Source organism: Lynx rufus, unplaced genomic scaffold, assembly GCF_022079265.1.
Source record: "Lynx rufus isolate CCGP_SWC_20201006 ecotype Redwood Valley unplaced genomic scaffold, mLynRuf1.p SCAF_5, whole genome shotgun sequence".
Lineage (NCBI taxonomy): Eukaryota > Metazoa > Chordata > Mammalia > Carnivora > Felidae > Lynx > Lynx rufus.
Genome location: NW_025814867.1, coordinates 35,912,690 through 35,929,534, shown reverse-complemented (window position 1 = coordinate 35,929,534; position 16,845 = coordinate 35,912,690). Strand labels below are relative to the sequence as shown.

The 16,845-nt window shown below is 47.6% G+C and overlaps 1 protein-coding gene across 1 annotated transcript in view; it reads right to left on the bottom strand.

The window, feature by feature from the left end:
* The window catches only part of CLSTN2 (calsyntenin 2), a 397,891-nt gene that overhangs the window by 87,548 nt on the left and 293,498 nt on the right, over positions 1–16,845 (bottom strand). Inside the window, exons 7-8 of the mRNA XM_047100142.1 lie at positions 8,584–8,832; positions 3,040–3,161 (exon numbers count right to left, since the gene is read on the bottom strand). Of these exons, the coding sequence (XP_046956098.1) occupies positions 3,040–3,161; positions 8,584–8,832 (371 nt within the window). The remainder of the gene's footprint in view (positions 1–3,039; positions 3,162–8,583; positions 8,833–16,845) is intronic.

Here is a 16,845-nt window from a genome sequence, read left to right as displayed (position 1 = left end):
AATATTTTTAATGTTAATTTCTTTTTTTTTTAATGTTTATTTTTGAGACAGAGGGAGAGAGAGCACGAGTGGGGGAGGGGCAGAGAGAGAGGGAGACACAGAATCTGAAACAGGCTCCAGGCTCTGAGCTGTCAGCACAGAGCCCGATGCGGGGCTCGAACTCACGGACCGCGAGATCATGACCCGAGCCGAAGTTGGACGCTTAACCGACTGAGCCACCCAGGCGCCCCAATGTTAATTTCTTTAGTAAAGAATGCCATAAAAAATAAGAATGCTATGGACTGAATTGTGTCCCCCCAAAATTCATAGACTGAAGCACTGCCCCCTAGTGTGACTGTATTTAGAGACAGGGCCTTTAGCAGGTGGTCCAGGTTAAAGGAGTTCATAAGGGCGGGGCCTTAATCTCACAGGGCCTCATAAGAAGAGGAAAAGGTATCCCAGCATGCGAGCTCTCTCGCATTCTCTCTCTCTGTCTGCCATGTGAGGACAAAGTGAGAAGGTGGCTGTCTACAGGCTGGGAAGAAGGCCGTCACTAGGGAGCTGAATCAGCTGGCACCTTGGTCTTGTACTTCCCAGTCTCCAGAACTGTGAGAAATAATTATCTGTTGTTCAAGGCCCTGGTCTGTGATACTTTGCGATGGCAGCCCCTTGACTGCCTTGACTAAGACAAGGAAGAAGACAAGGCTTAATCAAAGGGAAGGTTTGACGGTTTCAAGAGTTTCATCAAGACTATAAATATTTTGCATCTCAGGGATAATTCTGATCTCTAAATCAAAAATATTTAAAATTTGAAAATGAGAACATTTTAAATTAGCAAGCTCATCAAGGAAACAGCATAGTGTAATGCAAAGGGCAGGTCCAGGCCGTGGTTTGCTGTGTGACCCTGGGCAGGTCACAAGACCGTGGTCCCCTGCCTTATCTCATCCACCGGGCAGGCGAGAGTGAACTCAGAGGCAGCGTGCCTGGTGCAGAGCGGATGCTGGCGAATGAATGGTAGTAAACGGGATCAGAGTAATCTGGAAAGTTTTCCATGAACCTCAGTCCCTCCTTAAATTCACCCCTTTGGGAGCAGATTTCAGAATTCCTGGAGTCATTATTCTGTAGAACCACAATTCCTTCCTCACCTATTTTTAATTCCAAACCCTGTGATTTCGTTTGCCTGTATCAGTACTTCTCAAACCCATCTGAGAAAACGCTGCAGGGCACCTGTAATTATCCTGGCCAATACAGCAATGTTCTTATTAAAACCCCTAACAATACGGAATTTATTTTAATTCATCTCAATTTGTATTAGGTATTTAAATATATCCCATATAAGCCATATGGCACTTTAGAAGGCAGCTGAGAGGTTGCCGGGAAATCAAATAAGCAACGTCAGGATTTCACAATTTCTGCAATACCCAGAATTCCTAATTCAGAGGAACATATACGAATCCAGATGCCATATTTGCAAAACCCTGGGATCCAGCAGGATGAGATTTACTGGGAATAGATTAGGCAGTTGCCACTGGGCTTCCTAAAACATCTTTCCATCAGCTTGGCGGCCTTGACCTTGTCCCGTTGCCTGGAGTTCCAGCACTGAAGGATTCCCTGAGGTTAATGAATCTATCTTTTAAAGAGCATATGTCTCTGCTTCTGTGTGGATGAAAGGGGGCAGCCACCATTCTCTCAATATAAATGACTTCCTTCTGGACTGCTTCCCAGTAGCACTCTCTGAAACCAGCCCTACCTACCTGGGCCTGGGGGCTTACGTAGTACAGGGAGAGTGTCTGGTAGATGCCCGTGAGTAGGGAGAGGATTCTGGAACACTCATCCCTAGACAAGGTGAGGCAGGTAGCACACACCATGGGTTTTAGGGGAAGGCAGAAGAATGAAGTTCCCAGAAGCACTCAGGATATGGGTGGGGTTCCAGACAGTATGACCACGGAATGGGCATCGTATCATCTGCTTCCTTTAGCAGGACCCATTCTACAATCCCCTTCCTGTTCTGCTGGCATTCTCCATCTTGATAGTTTAAAACCATTTTTGTTATTATTAAAAAAAATTATTTTATGTTTATTTTTGAGAGAGAGAGAGAGACAGAGCATGAGTGGGGAAGGGGCAGAAAGAGAGGGGGACACAGAATCCAAAGCAGGCTCCCGGCTCTGAGGTGTCAGCACAGAGCCTGATGCAGGGCTCGAACCCACGAACCACGAGATCACAACCTGAGCTGAAGTCGGATGCTTAACCAACTGAGCCACCCAGACGCTGCTAAAACCATTTGTAAAAATCCACACGTGCCTTCCCCCCAGCCTCCTAACCCAGTTCAAGTCTAAGTGAAGGCTGGCTCCAGGCCTTCTGCCAGACTCTTCCTCAGGGACACAGCCACCCAGAGAAGTGACCGCCCCTTCTGCAATCTCAGCCCTGCACAGTCCTCGGAAACAGACACTTCAAAGCTTTTCACTCAAACGAGACACTTGATTTGTCATTGACAAGTATGACACAGTAGCCCTTGTGATCACAAGTCAGGAAGCTCTGGAGTGAGTCATAGGGTTTTGCACTTCAGAAAGGGATGTGCACTGCTCAGTGTGCTGTGTCACTGTTTACTTCAAGGTCCTCGGGTCCCTTGTTCTCAACCTGTGTCACCAAAAGCAAGGCTGCACTGTCACCCAAGGGAGATAACAGAGCATCAGAGAGGAGACATGGGCACTTGTGATAAAAAGATGTGTTAGCACAGATCACAAACTGAGCTTGGAGATCAAGAGAACCAGCTTCCCAGGAGCTCAACGTGGAGCAAATGGACAAGATACATGTCGACGGGTCCGCTGACAGGTGCACGGTCCCGCGTGGGAAGTGTGGCCCTCCCACCCCCAGGTGGTCTTGAAGGCAGCAGTTTCTATCGTGACTTTAAGATGCTGTGTGTCTCCCTGAGCTGATTTTTCCCAAACTCAGCAAGTGAGCAGAACTTTGAGGGGCGTCGTGGCTGCTCTCGTCACTGGAGCACACCTACCGCCCCTCCCAATGGGTGGGCTGGGGTGAGGGGTGAGGGGAGCGCCCTACCTGGTCCAGCTTCCAGTGGAACTCTGCGGGGCGGAAGGTGTCGGCCTGGTCGAAGTCCTTGCGCAAGAGGAAGACCAGGCGGCAGTTGTGCACATACAGGGCATAGTGATGCCGGTTCATTTCTGAAAAGCAGAAAGCGATCGGAGTGGTTGCAGAATCGCTGCATCAGTCTCTGCCAGAGGGGTCTTCCCGCTACATCGCTTAGAGTGCCTCAAAGGGGAAAGGGGTGGGTGTTTCGGTTTCCCCATACACAATCAGATCTCATGAATGTTCTAGAACACACATAGTGGAGCTCACTGAAATGGAAAAGGAAGGTGCAAGAAAGTCCACAGCAAAACTTAGGCAGAGAAGCCATCTGGCCTTAGCAACCTGACTTATACCGAGATACTGCATCAGACACAGGATAAAAATTATATAGGCTAACGAGTTTCGTTTATTTTTTATACCAGTACTTCTGGGAGGGCTAAGGGGGCTCTCTGACAGTCACGTCAGCTACCCTGGGCTCCTTTAGCACAGCTGGTGTCTCCTAGAGTGCTGGACTTTTATTTCATTTCATCAGGCTTGACAATGGCGACCACAGATCATGTCTCCTTCTCTACCTTATGGTGTGCAGTTAGGGGGAGCGGCTTCATTTCTGGTTGCTAGGAGGAGGGGGCAGATTGATTTTTCAGCATTAGTCATAGTTCCATGTCTTTCCAAAGCTATGAATAAATACCTCTCTCCCCATACCCAGTGGATGGGATATTTTCCTCCACTGATATAAAAAACTTCCTTTTCTGCTTAGGAAATCTCACATCGTGGGTCCCAGCCATGATGTCCTGCAGCCACAAGATGACAGCCATTGGGAGGAGAGGAGCTGTTCTTTGACCAATACTCAAAGAGCTCACATGATATACATGTTAGCATACACAGAAATCTACTATGAGGCACATGATCCATAAATGACGCATGGATGAGCAGGTGACCAGGTGTCATAGGAAGAACACAGGCCCTAGAGTCAGATAGACTTTGGGTGGACTTGTATCCTCTAGATGGTTCTGGGAGAACTTTTTAGCTTCTCAGAGCCTCAGTTTCCTTACCTGTGTCATGACAGGGGTGCTGGATTATCCTAATGCATCAGGAGAATAGGATAGTGAGATTGATTTTTGTACTTCCTCTACAAACCTCAACACCAATTCCACCTCTAGATATGAGCTCTGGGTGGTCCCCTTGCCACAGTCATTGGTTCCGGACCCAGGCCCAAGTCAGGCAATGCAGGCCATTCTCTCAGCCACAGGGCTTCTGTCAGGAAAGTGACTCAGTTCAAGCCCGTGATTCAGGAGCTTTTCTGAGTGGTTCTAAAAAAGAACTCTCTTTTTTTTTTTTTTTTTAATTTTTTTTCAATGTTTTTTATTTATTTTTGGGACAGAGGGAGACAGAGCATGAACGGGGGAGGGGCAGAGAGAGAGGGAGACACAGAATCAGAAACAGGCTCCAGGCTCCGAGCCATCAGCCCAGAGCCTGACGCGGGGCTCGAACTCACGGACCGCGAGATCGTGACCTGGCTGATGTCGGACGCTTAACCGACTGCGCCACCCAGGCGCCCCAGAACTCTCCTTTTTTAAAAATATTTTTCTTTTGAGTTTTATTTATTTAATTTTGAGAGAGAGAGAGAGAGAAACAGAGAGAGAGAAAGAGAGAGAGAGAGAGAGAGAGAGAACACGGGAGGAGCAGAGAGAGAGAGAGAGAGAGAGAGAGAGAGAGAGAGAGAGAATCCCAAGCAGGTTCCATGCTTAGCACAGATCCCAACACAGGGCTTGAGATCATGAACTGAGCCGAAATTAAGAGTTGGATGCTTAACCAACTGAGCCACCTAGGCACCCCAAAAAGAACTCTCTTTTATCAGAAAGCAAATAGAAGAGACACTCTCTCTCTAAAAGTTGTCTACATTAGTGGGAGGCATGGAGCTGCTTCAGCCATGTTTGCTAACATGAAATTGTACACACATGGGGCAGATCTGAGAAACTGCAGCAGAAAGGGCCAAGCCCTTGATCACACTTTGCCTGAAGCTGTCATAGCTCTGGACATTTTCAATTAAAAGAACTCTATGTTCCCTTTATTATTTAATTTTTTGTTTATTTGATATCAGTTTGGTCCATATTTCCTATTTCTTATAACTGAAACCATCTTTAAAATTTTTTTTTAATGTTTATTTTTGAGAGACAGAGAAAGATGGAGCACGAGCTGGGGAGGGGCAGAGAGAGAGGGAGACACAGAATTCGAAGCAGGCTCCAGGCTCTGAGCTATCAGCACTGAGCCCAACCTGGGGCTTGGCCTCATGAACCATGAAATCATGACCTGAGCCGAAGTTGGAAGCATATCTGACTGAGCCCCGCAGACACCCTGAAAGTATCTTAGTTGACACAATGAGGAAGTATGTGCAAAGCAGTTGCCAGTGTTGTAGGTTTGGCCTAGGCCAAGGTCCAGGTGACCAAGTAATTTCTGTTATCTGTTGTCTACTGTCAGAAAAATAGAGAAAGAAGGACTTTTCTCATTTAATATTATTTGGAGCCAGGAAAAGTTGTGGGTGAGGAAGGGAACAAGAAGAATGAATGGAGGTCTGGAGCATTTTCTAGCCCAGGAAATTTCTTCCTCCTTCTCCCTCTGTTAGCCTGGGTTCCTGGAGTCAGTATCCCTACCAAGGTCACTGGTTTATTCAGTGGGCTAGGGATATGGCACACTCAGAAATCGACTCCATTTCTTTTCATGACCCCTGGTCATTGTTGCAGCTAAATGTCTAACAAAAAGAAGCCAGTTAACTGAAGTAATAGGGGCGCCTGTGTGGCTTGGTCAGTTAAGCATCTGACTCTTGGTTTCAGCTCAGGTCATGACCTCACAGTTTGTGATATCACAGCCCTGTGTTATTCTCTATGCTGACAGTGTGGAGCCTGCTTGGGATTCTCTCTCTCCCTCTGTCTCTCAAAATAAATAAATAAACATTAAAAAAATGAAATACTAAAGCCCCCTGACAGAATTTTGGATTGTTATGTAATTCATATCTTTAAGGAATATTTTATCACAAAGACAAATGATCTGGATGTAATGTTACATAAAAAAACAAAACAAAACAGAGAACATGACAGTATCACATGTATTATAAAAATAGATGGAAAATTGTAAGGACATCTTACATATACATAGAAATAAAAATAAGATTTTATTTGGTAATGACATATGCCAAATATAATCAGAAGATATCTCTAAGTATTAGGGTTTTAGGGGATTTGTGCATTCCTCTTTATACTTTTCTGTGTTTTTTTCAGGTTTTCTGATATAAACATGCCTTGAAAAAAATGTTTCTGATATATAAAAGCCTAATAAGGCTTTAGTCTATTCCTGAAAAAAATTTTTTTTTTTTTTTTAGGGCAAGAAGGTATTTATAGATTATTTATTTTTTAAGTCAAAGAACTTAGAGAAAACCTTCCCTAGCTTCTCTGTGCCAGGGTTGAGCCGCTTGCAAAGTGTTGTTGCATATGCTTGGCCAAAGCACGGGAGCACCAGGTCTCGCTGACTTGAGGGTGTTGACGTGCCATGGGGTGGACTGGTGTGACGAGAGTGAAGTGTCATTATTTAAGGTGGCATGTTCAGCCATGGCTGTACAAAGGAATCCGCTAGAAAGTCTGACTTACTGCGCCGGGGTGGGGCCCTGGCATCTGTGCACTTTCACAAGCATCCGGGTTAGGTTATTTTCCTGTGTAGCCGTTGAGAACCACTGGACCCAGAGCCTGCGTGTGGAACTTGGGCCCGGGGGGCCCGGTCTGATCCCGTTTCTCTGGGTAACCGGCGGTGCTACCCTGGGCCAGTTGCTCAACCTTTGATATTTCAATTTCTTCCTCTGTAAGCAGGAACACTGACATATGTCTGACCTGCCTCCCGGGGGTATTTGATACATTTCAGAAAGGATTATATGTGTGTGGCCGCTAACCCCAGCCGGGGTGGGGCCGCTTTGCACTGGTACCTACAGCCCTGTCCTGTTGTCTTATTGATACGGGTTCCTGGGTTGTGACGGGAGCGCCCTGCCAGGCACTGCACGGACCACACCGCAGGCTGATTCCTGGGGTTGTGGGCTGAGCTCTGAACCTGGCCCCAAACCTCAGTGTGACCTCATGCATGTCTACAGAGTCCTTCTGGCATGAAAGTCCCAGAAAAACTGACCCTTGGCACAACCAATCTGACACAGACTTACTTTAGGACTAGGAAAAGCCAGACAACTCTGTTTCAGTTTCTGCATCTGGAAAGTGCGCTAACATGTAATATAAAGAGTGACTGAAACAGAAAACGTGGAGTGCTGGTGGAGTGCCTGGGTGGCTCAGTTGGTTGAACAACTGACTTCGGCTCAGGTCTTGACCTCGCGGTCTGTGAGTTCGAGCCCTGCGCCAGTTTCTGGCTGACAACTCAGAGCCTGGAGCCTGCTTCAGACTCTGGGTCTCCCTCTCTCTCTCTGCCCCTCCCCCACTCATGCTCTGTCTTTCTCTCTCTAAAATAAATAAAAACATTAAAAAAAAGATAAAGTTGTAAAATTTGCATAAGATACCCAAAAAGTGTGTGTGCCTGCCTGCATGTGCATGGGTTTGTGTGTGTGCGTGTGTGTGTGTGTATGTGTGTACCTGTGGGGTGTGGTGACAAGTGCACAGGACTGGAGTCAGCTGGATCTGAGCTTACATTCCAGTTCTGATACTCACTGGCTATATACTTGGGAAAGTTATTAACCTCTCAAGGATGTTTCCTTATCCTCAAGATGGAAAACACAATAATGCTTTCATAAACTTGTTTGTAGAGATGTAAGAGACTATCTTGAACAGTAACATCTAACACAGATTGAATTTCCTATGTGCCAGGTACTGTTCTAAAGCACTATATGTACATTAAGTCATTTAATCCTGATAAAAATCCTATGAGTAGATAACACTATAATACCATTTTATAGAAAGGGAAAGTGAGGCACAGAGAGGTTAAACAACTTGCTGAAGGTCATATGGCCAATAAGGGGTGGAATGCTTTTAACCACTAAGCTGTGAACTGCCTTGTGCAGGCTTAATGTGGGGAAAACGCCTTGCCAAAGTCAGCTACCATTCGGTGACTTTGAAAATGAGCATGACCCTTTCACTGAAAATAAACCTTTGGAAGTCTTACTGTCTATAACATAGTGAAGGTGAAGCTGCCTTGCTTGAAGTAAGGATGCGGTGTCCCCCACCAGCTACCCCCACCCCCTTCATGTGTAGCAGCCCTAAGTTACTTCTGGGGAGGCTGGAGTTCTGAAGAACCCAGTTTGAAAACTACCAGTCTCAGCTTTTGCCTTGTGTCTGTGCCTCTACTCTTCCCCCTTTGCTGGTCCTGCTCTACCCCAAGCCCAGAAAATCAGCAGCCAGAAAACCAGAGACAAGAATATTTTCCCAGGCCCCCATCATGCTCTTGCTTTCCTCCCACATCCTCTGTGGCTGCGTCCGTGCCTAACCAGCTGGGATATAAGGGGCAGCCACTGGAAGGGGTGGGCTCCAGACTCACCAGTCTTATCCGAGTTGCAGAGAATGGTTTCCTTCTCGGCTCTCACACCGGGGCTGGGGCCATGTTTCATCCACATGGTGATGGTGAACTGGTCTGTCAGGTTCTTGGGCACAATCCCATCAGGGATCTTGGCCCCTTGCCTGCCATCGAACTTGAAGATCATCTCACTGCTGTCCACCAGCAGTCCTGCTGTCCAGTTGGTGGCCGCGCTGGGGGATGGCAAGAGGTCGATGATGCCAGAGGAGGCTCCTGCAGTGCACGGGGGACAGAAAGAACAAAGGGTTATTCCTCACGGGCTGGGTGTCCTCACCTTCTATTTTCTGCTCCTGGGTCGGGATGAACTACTCAGTGTATCTACTTAGAGATCTAAGCCAACCTGGAGCTGGGTGAGTCAGGAAAAGAAAGGCCAAAGGCCACACCTGCCCCCCCACCCCGAGTTTCTTATGGTCTGCAGAGGTGAAAGCATCAGTAACATGCAGACAAAAATGTTATATGTGACAAGATAAGGTGCAATGAGCTATATTATATAAGGAAAACGGTGCTGGAATTTAGGGAAATGAGAATGGTGGGCTTTCATAAGCAGAGAAGTTCCCAGAGAAGGCCAGAGTTTGATGTGGACCAATGAATTCATCCATCCATTAACCCATGAGCCATTTATTGAGCCCCGACCATGTGCCAAGACCCCTGCTAGGCACTGGTGATGTAAAGGTGAATCAGCACAGCCTCTGACCTGGGGCAGCTCAGAGCCAACAAGTGGACACACAGCTGTGACACAGTGTGATCAGGGCTGTGATTGGGGAAAGTTCTAGGTCCCGATGCCATAAGGAGTGTGAGCCACTTTGTACCCACCACACTTTTTTTTTTTTTTTTTTACAACCATTATGTTTAGGCCAAATGGTACAGTGGTCGAGAACACAGGTTCAGAAGTTAGCAAACTTGAATTTGATGCCTTGTAACATGACTTGCTGACCTTGGCACTGTGAGCACGTCCCTTAGCCTTTCTGCCTGTCCAGCTCCTGCTGTGACATCTCCCTTCCCAGTGGTTGTGAGGACTGAATGGGAGCCTGCATTAGAGCCTGAAGCAGCATGCTGGCCACGCGGTGAGCGCTCACTCCATGTTACCTGTGACTTTATCCTTACTATTGTAACTATTTTTATTTCTGCTACTGTTATGATTCCAGGGTAATGCACGAAGACTAAGCCTGAAGCAGTGGGAGTGTCCCAGGTAGATTTATGTCTTAGGAAATTCACACCAACAGCTTTGTGGAGGGCGGAGCTGAGGGGGGCAGGGGTGGCCAGCCTGGCAGAGAAGACTGGATGCCTCAGGTGGGAGAACGCTTGGGTGTCCACCGGCTTCCCAATGAAGCTCAAAAGTTGTCAGCAGAGCTCTCTGCATCTTTATGTCCCACACAGGAGCAGGGCTCAGCTCTTTAGGGAAGGATAAGGATCGGGGGCTTCCTGATACTGTCAGGGAATAAGGTGTGCATGGTGCAGGAAGCCAGTGCTCTCCCAGGATGGCTCCAACCAGTCAGTCGTAAAAGCTGACGGGCTTAATGGACAGTGGTTGCGTGCATTACCGGATCTTTGTCAGAGGTCACTGGACATCTGAATTCTGTATATCAGAATCTCGTCTTACCTAGGGATTGGGTTCCAAAGTCAGCTACCACCAACATCTCCTATAGTTAAAATGACCTTTGAGAACCTTTCAGGAAGGTGCCATATTAGAAACCAATATACTTCTTGGGAAAGGTTCAAGCAGTTTTCCCTCTAGCCTTAGAACAGATGATCAAGTCTAGAGTTGAGCACCTGTTGGTTTGCAACTGAAAGTTATGCTATGTGAAAAATAGGTATCCTTAGAGCCAGATGCTTTGTTTAGGGTGACAGACTCACCCTAGGAGAGGCCTCCAGGAGCCACAGAGTCTGAGAGGGTGGGAGATTCCTGTCTGCCAATCCATGATCACCCTGCGGCTTATGCTTATCAAGGGGAAAGTGTGGGCAGTATTGACTGCATTATTTACATGTGTATTTCCTAGGGTTTTGGGGTTGGTACCATGCCTGATACACAGTGCCATTAATAGACACTCATTTAATGTTTATAACTGCCCTTCTTCCCACCCAGTGCCTCCATGAGATACTTCTGGCCATCTATCCAATGCCCAGGTAAGCCTGCCCATTCAGCCTTATGTCTGTCCCCACACCTCTCATCAATATTTACTTGTTCTTTTTAAAAAACAATTTTTTTAAACATTTATTTATTTTTGAGAGACAGAGACAGAGCGTGAGCCAGGGAGGGGCAGAGAGAGAGAAGGAGACACAGAATCTGAAGCAGGCTACAGGCTCTGAGCAAGCTGTCAGCACAGAGCTTGATGCGGGGCTCGAACCCACAAACTGTAAGATTATGACCTGAGCCGAAGTCGGATGCTCAACCGACTGAGCCACCCAGGAGCCCCAATATTTCCTTGTTCTTATCTAATGTCCCTGAAGCCTTGTCTGGTATGCATTTTATTTCTCTGCTAAGTTGATTCACAGTAATATGCCTAACAAAGCCTTAAGGGTTATCAGCCTCCAAAGGTATCGGAAAGAAATCTATATGGGTGGTAGCAGGCAGAGATTTGAGGGTGGTTGGGGAGTGGGAGATACGTGGTCTTTTGGAGCAATTTCATTTTCTTAGAACCCTCAGAATAATGCGACATGGCAACTGCTTCTTGGACCCACAGGTGAGTTGGCTCTGAGACCAGGATTTGTCCAGCGTGGAGACGGCCCCATGACGGGGCACTCTCAGAGATTGTGTCAGTTCTCGAAATTCCAGGTGGCCAGAGAGATGCAGGCTGAGTGCTCTGGGCTCCTAGACTTCCAGCTCAGGCCAGTGAATCCAGTGCAGTCTAGCAGAACCAGTGCGAACATGTGTGCCTGGTAGCTGCCAATGCCAGCTTTGCACCATACCACTATTATTTATTTTCCTAAGGACTGGTTTGGGGCACTGAGCACCAGACCTGAATTAAGTACTACAATGCTTTTGCTTAATCATTCATCTGCATGGCGAATACTATTATGATTCCAGTCTACAGGTAAGAACCTGAGGCTCAGTAAGCCCAGGATCACAACCAGCTACTGAGTGGGCCCATCACCAGGGCTTTGCAGCTCCAAAGCCCAGGCTCCCCACTGCACCGCCTCAATGAACCAGGAGGGAGATCTTGTAACCTGTGCTACATTTTATAAACAGAAATCAAAGCCCAGAGAAGGCAAGTGACTTGACCAAGGTCACAGAGCCACACAGCTAGCTAGAGGCAGGCCCAGCTAATGTTCATTCTACCATGCAGCATGGTGTCTTGCCAAGCGCACAGCATAGGCCCCTGGGATCCCACCCTCCTACACAGGTGGCTGTCCACAGACAGTCATGGTGAAGACAGCATGTGCCCTGGTAAGGCCATTGATGTAGGCTTCCCTGATTCCATGGCAAGGGGAGCGGCGGGGCCACCCTGCCTAACCCACAGATGTTGCCTACCAGAAAGCATCAAGCTGTAAGTAACCAGATGGTGCAGACTTCACCAAACTCAACAGCTTGTATTTCATTTCTCAGCGCACTTAAACAAACTAAGAGAGACTTACTTTCTCCCAAAATTCCTCTCTCTCTCTCTCCTCTCCTCAAGGGATCTCAGGGAAAGCTGTGGGTAAACAGGACGCGTCACTTGCAAAGATGGTGCCGCATCATCTGGAATCAGGGTGTATTTAAGGAGCTCTTTGGGAATCCTCTGTGAAGGTCCCTGGGACCCACCCGGCTGCTTAGAGTCCACACTGTTACGGTGCACAGCAGTTGCAGGTTAAGCGTGGCGGACTTGGAACCAGAGTTGAGGTGTGAGTCAAGGTCCCCGAGGCGTAGAATGGGGAAGCCTCTCTGAGCCAGCAATTAGATAAAGATGTATGAATGAGATAGATTTCAGGACACACTGTGCTGTGAAAGCAAAAATGGAGCCCAGGGGCCCTGAACTTCTTAATTGCAGGGTTTGCATTCTGCTCTGAATGACTTTGGTGAGGGCAGAGTGTTCTTAGCACCTCAAGCTGGGCCTGTGGCAATGGTAATTGACATGGAGCCTCAGGTCATGCCTCCTCGGGGTCTGCCACAGGGCAGGAATAAGTGGAGGGTCTCAGGGTCGAGGAATCATTGTAATCAAAGACACAGGCCTCATTCTGGGGCACCTGGGTGGCTCAGTCAGTTCAGTGTCCGACTCTTGATTTCGGTTCAGGTCATGATCTCATGGTTCATGGGTTTGAGTCCCACATCAGGCTCTGTGCTGGCAGTGTAGAGCCTGCTTGGGATTCTCTCTCTCCCTCTCTCTCCCTCTCTCTCTCTGTCCCTCCCCCACTCATTCTCTCTCAAAATAAATCAACTTTTTTTTTTTTAAAAGACGCAGGCCTCATTCTGTGGCGTGCTCTTCCAATTGCAATATCAACTCCATACTATTTCAATAAATATTCATGTAATGTCTAGGTTACACCAGGCACTGTGACGAGAAGCCAGGAACGAACAAAATAGAAGTTGGCCCTACCTTTTGGGACCTAGTAGAAGATCTTTTACCATTGGTGGGTAGAACAGGTCAGTGGCAGAGTCTCAGGGGAGGACAGGGAAGCCCTCTTGGCAAATGCTATACTAGGACTGTGTGGTGGTCGAATGCACCCTGTTCCCAACATGCTTCTCTGCCCCACTGATGTCACAGAGCCATGTGACCTGTTCTGACCAACAACATGTGAGTGCAAGTGATGTGTCCTCTCAGGGCAGAAGCCTTAAGAGACAGTTCATGGCTCTCCACATCTTTTCCGTGCGTCATGAGATCAACAGTGCTCTAGATAAAGGCTACCTGTTAGCCTAGATCCCAGTGGGAGGCCGTGTGGAAGAGAGCCACAGTCAACCCAAGAAGAACATGTGGTAGAGATGATAAATAAACCTTTGTAATAAAATAATAATATGCCAATAATAAACACCAATAAAATAACAATAGCCAATATGATTTTAGAGTCACTGGTGGCTGCTGCATAACCTGCGATCCTGATTATCCACGTAAGTGACCGACATCAGAGCCTACGATTCCCAGTTCTTCTTCCGGAGGCCTTCGACACGGACATGTTGGGAGGACTTTCTGATGTCCTTTCAGGAGCTCACACGCTGTTGTCCCTACTCAGAGTGTCATTCCACCTTTGGAATCCCAGACAAGAAGGGTTCCTGCAAGGCCTTGCCATTGGGAACTTGGATCTCCAGGTGAAGCAAACTGGGCCCTGGAAGAGGGGCGGTCAGCCAGGCTCCTGAAGCAGGGCCATAGAGACTCAGTTGCTGACCAGCTTGTGCAAGGCCACTACAGGTAAAATCCTTACGCCCAACATGGGAGGGCTACTGTAAGACAGCTGTTTAAATGATGCCAAAGAAATCGGCATATCCATGGAGAAGCTCCCCACTCACTATCCTCTATGAGTCAGCCCTTTGCCCTTTAATCTGATTTCCAGTAGGTGTGTACCGATTTTCCTTTAAGCAGTAGGCCCACTGCTGCTCTCTGAGAATGGAAGTACTGGCTACATCTAGGGTTCTGACACTCACCCCCTAGAAGCTCAGCCTTTTAAAGTCATCTTGGAGAAACTGACAATAGCTTCCTGTAGCTGGGCTATTCTTGGGGTACAAAAGCCTCTGACCATGATTATGAATGAGAGCAGCTCTGTTAAGCTTCATGGTATAGTAGAAGATGATCTTAACTTTTTCTTTTCCAAGAAAATGTTTTTTAATGTTTATTTCTGAAGGAAATAGAGACAGAGTGTGAATGGAGGAGGGGCAAGAAAGAGGGAGACACAGAATCCGAAGCAGGTTCCAGGCTCTGAGTTGTTAGCACAGAGCCCGACGTGTGGCTTAAACTCACAAGCTGTGAGATCATGACCTGAGCCTAAGTCGGACTTTTACCGACTGAGCCACCCAGGAGCCTCTTAACTTTTTTTTTTTTTTTAACATGTCTCCCCCAGAAGACTGAATTGTTAAGCGGTCTTATTAACTTCTATATAACCTCAAGAGTTGCGGCATTTGGACACTCAACAAATATTTGTTAAATTAAAACACGAATGAAGGAATGAAAGAATGAATGAGCGAATCAGCTATGAAAATCTCCTGGGCTCTCAAATGAATAAGCCCTGAGAACAACTTAATGTCTGGTGATCTGAAGTGCTCTGACAGATCACCACTTGATTTAATAGGATGCTCTCATCCTGTGGCCTTTCCTGCAACAGAGCCTCTCCTCAAAGTTCTTGACTTGAGAGACAAAGCAGCTGACCCAGGTAACATATGTGGAGGTGTGGGCCAGCTGCCAGGAGCCTCGTGATCCTTAGGAGGACTAGCCTTTGGCCTCCGGGCTAGGAAAGGCATGTGCATCACAGACCGCTTTTCTATTTCCTATAATATGTACTGACTTAGGGGCAGCGCCGTGGGCCTTTCCTGGGGCTGATGTTAATGTCAAATTTAATTTGGTCAAGAGGTCTTCCTAAGGGCTTCATGGGGCATCTCATACTCAAGGCAGTCCTGTGGCACTTCACTTCTGGAAAGTCTGGTATTGAGATGACAGAGCCCTTCATCTCGATCTCTGAATTCAGAGCAAGTGATAAGCAGTTTGCCCAACTTCGTCAAGAAGCCTGGCTTTATGTAAAGCAAGGCTAGTGGGGGATCATCTTAGGCTGTGTTCTACAAGCTGAAGGGGACACCTTTGTTTTTACTGCACCTGTCGGATACTTGCTGACAATTGGCTTTGAGCTAGCTACTGTCAGATTTCCCCTTGACCAGGATTCTATCACAGCTCCTAATGGAGCCGGCATCACAGGTGGAGGAGGCAGGTGGGCAATGACCAAACATGCAAGATGCCCCTCCATGGAGACACCCCTGCCAGAACTCAAAGGGACCCAGGAAGCACCCCTTGGACAGCCTCCCTGGTGTACAGTGGGCAGGAGAATATTGACTGAAGGGAAAGTTTTGGGTCGACGAAGAGGGGAGAGATTCTAGTGGGAAGAAAAATGAGCCAAGATTTAGGGATGAGAGCCAGCTAGGCACGGGGTCAGAGGAGGTGTCCTGGCCAAGAAGAGGTGCAACATCAGGAAGAAACCGGCTCTGACGATGGACCTGCTGGGTGGAGGCCGGGCCGCAGGAGCGTCCAGACTCAGGCTAGCATTGGACACCCACATCTGGATGTTCCACAGGCACCTGACCTCAGAGTCCCCCTAAATCTACTCTTGCCTGCATTCCTGGTTCTGGCTGGTGGCACCCTTGTCCACTTAGAGGCTTATGCTAGAGTCTATCTTAATTTCTTCTTTCTCCCTGACAGCTGATCAATCATTGGTTAGCTTGCTGATTTTGCCTCCTAAAGCTGTCTTAAAGGCATCCCTACTGCCACTCCCCTGGTTAGGAACTCATTATCTCTTGCTTAGACCATGGCAATAACATCCTAATTGGTCTCCCTGTTTCCATCCAAAACCAATAAAGATTTGGAAGATGAAAAATGCATGACTGCTGAGGCTGAAAGTATCATGGCTGCTCCTTAGTTGGGAGAGCCCGCAAGCAACTTGTCTACCATCCACTGAAAACACACGGAAGCTTGTCCCCAGAACCTAAGCTGCCCACAGGAGCAGGAATGATAACCCAGACTCTGTTTTATATGTGACCCAGCCTGCATTTCCCTTGCAGTTGGGAAAGAGCATGGGGTCCGATGAGCTGCCTTCTCCAAAGCTGACTCTAGCAGCAGATGCGCATCTGGGTTTCACTCATTTGCTTCTGCCTTTTTTTCCAGAGCTCTCCCTCCACGGAATTCAAGATTCAGACTCCTAACATGGAGGCAAGAATGTTCCTACCCATCCTGTTACTCGGACAGAGTCCCCAAAGGGCAGTGGGTGGCACTACCGGGGAGGTCACGAGAAAGACACCCAGACTCCCCCACCGCTCCCCCAATAAAGGGTTGCTCCTGGAACCAGGTAAGCTCACATCTTGGGGGAAACCTGCTCTCCTCATTGAATGAACGTGCCTCCTGCAAGGCGAGGCTGGCAGCCCAGAAGGAATAAGCTGTGTTAACAACCAGATGCAATTTTGCTCTAAACTTTCTTCCCTGAGAAAATCCTTCTTGCTCTCCCCAGCAACATTCAAAATCAAATCACAAGTGCGTGCCCTTGGGCCCATCTGATCTTTAACAACCTGATTCCATCACCTCCTTCTAACCTGGAGGGGTTTAGGAAATGACTGTAACCCACCGT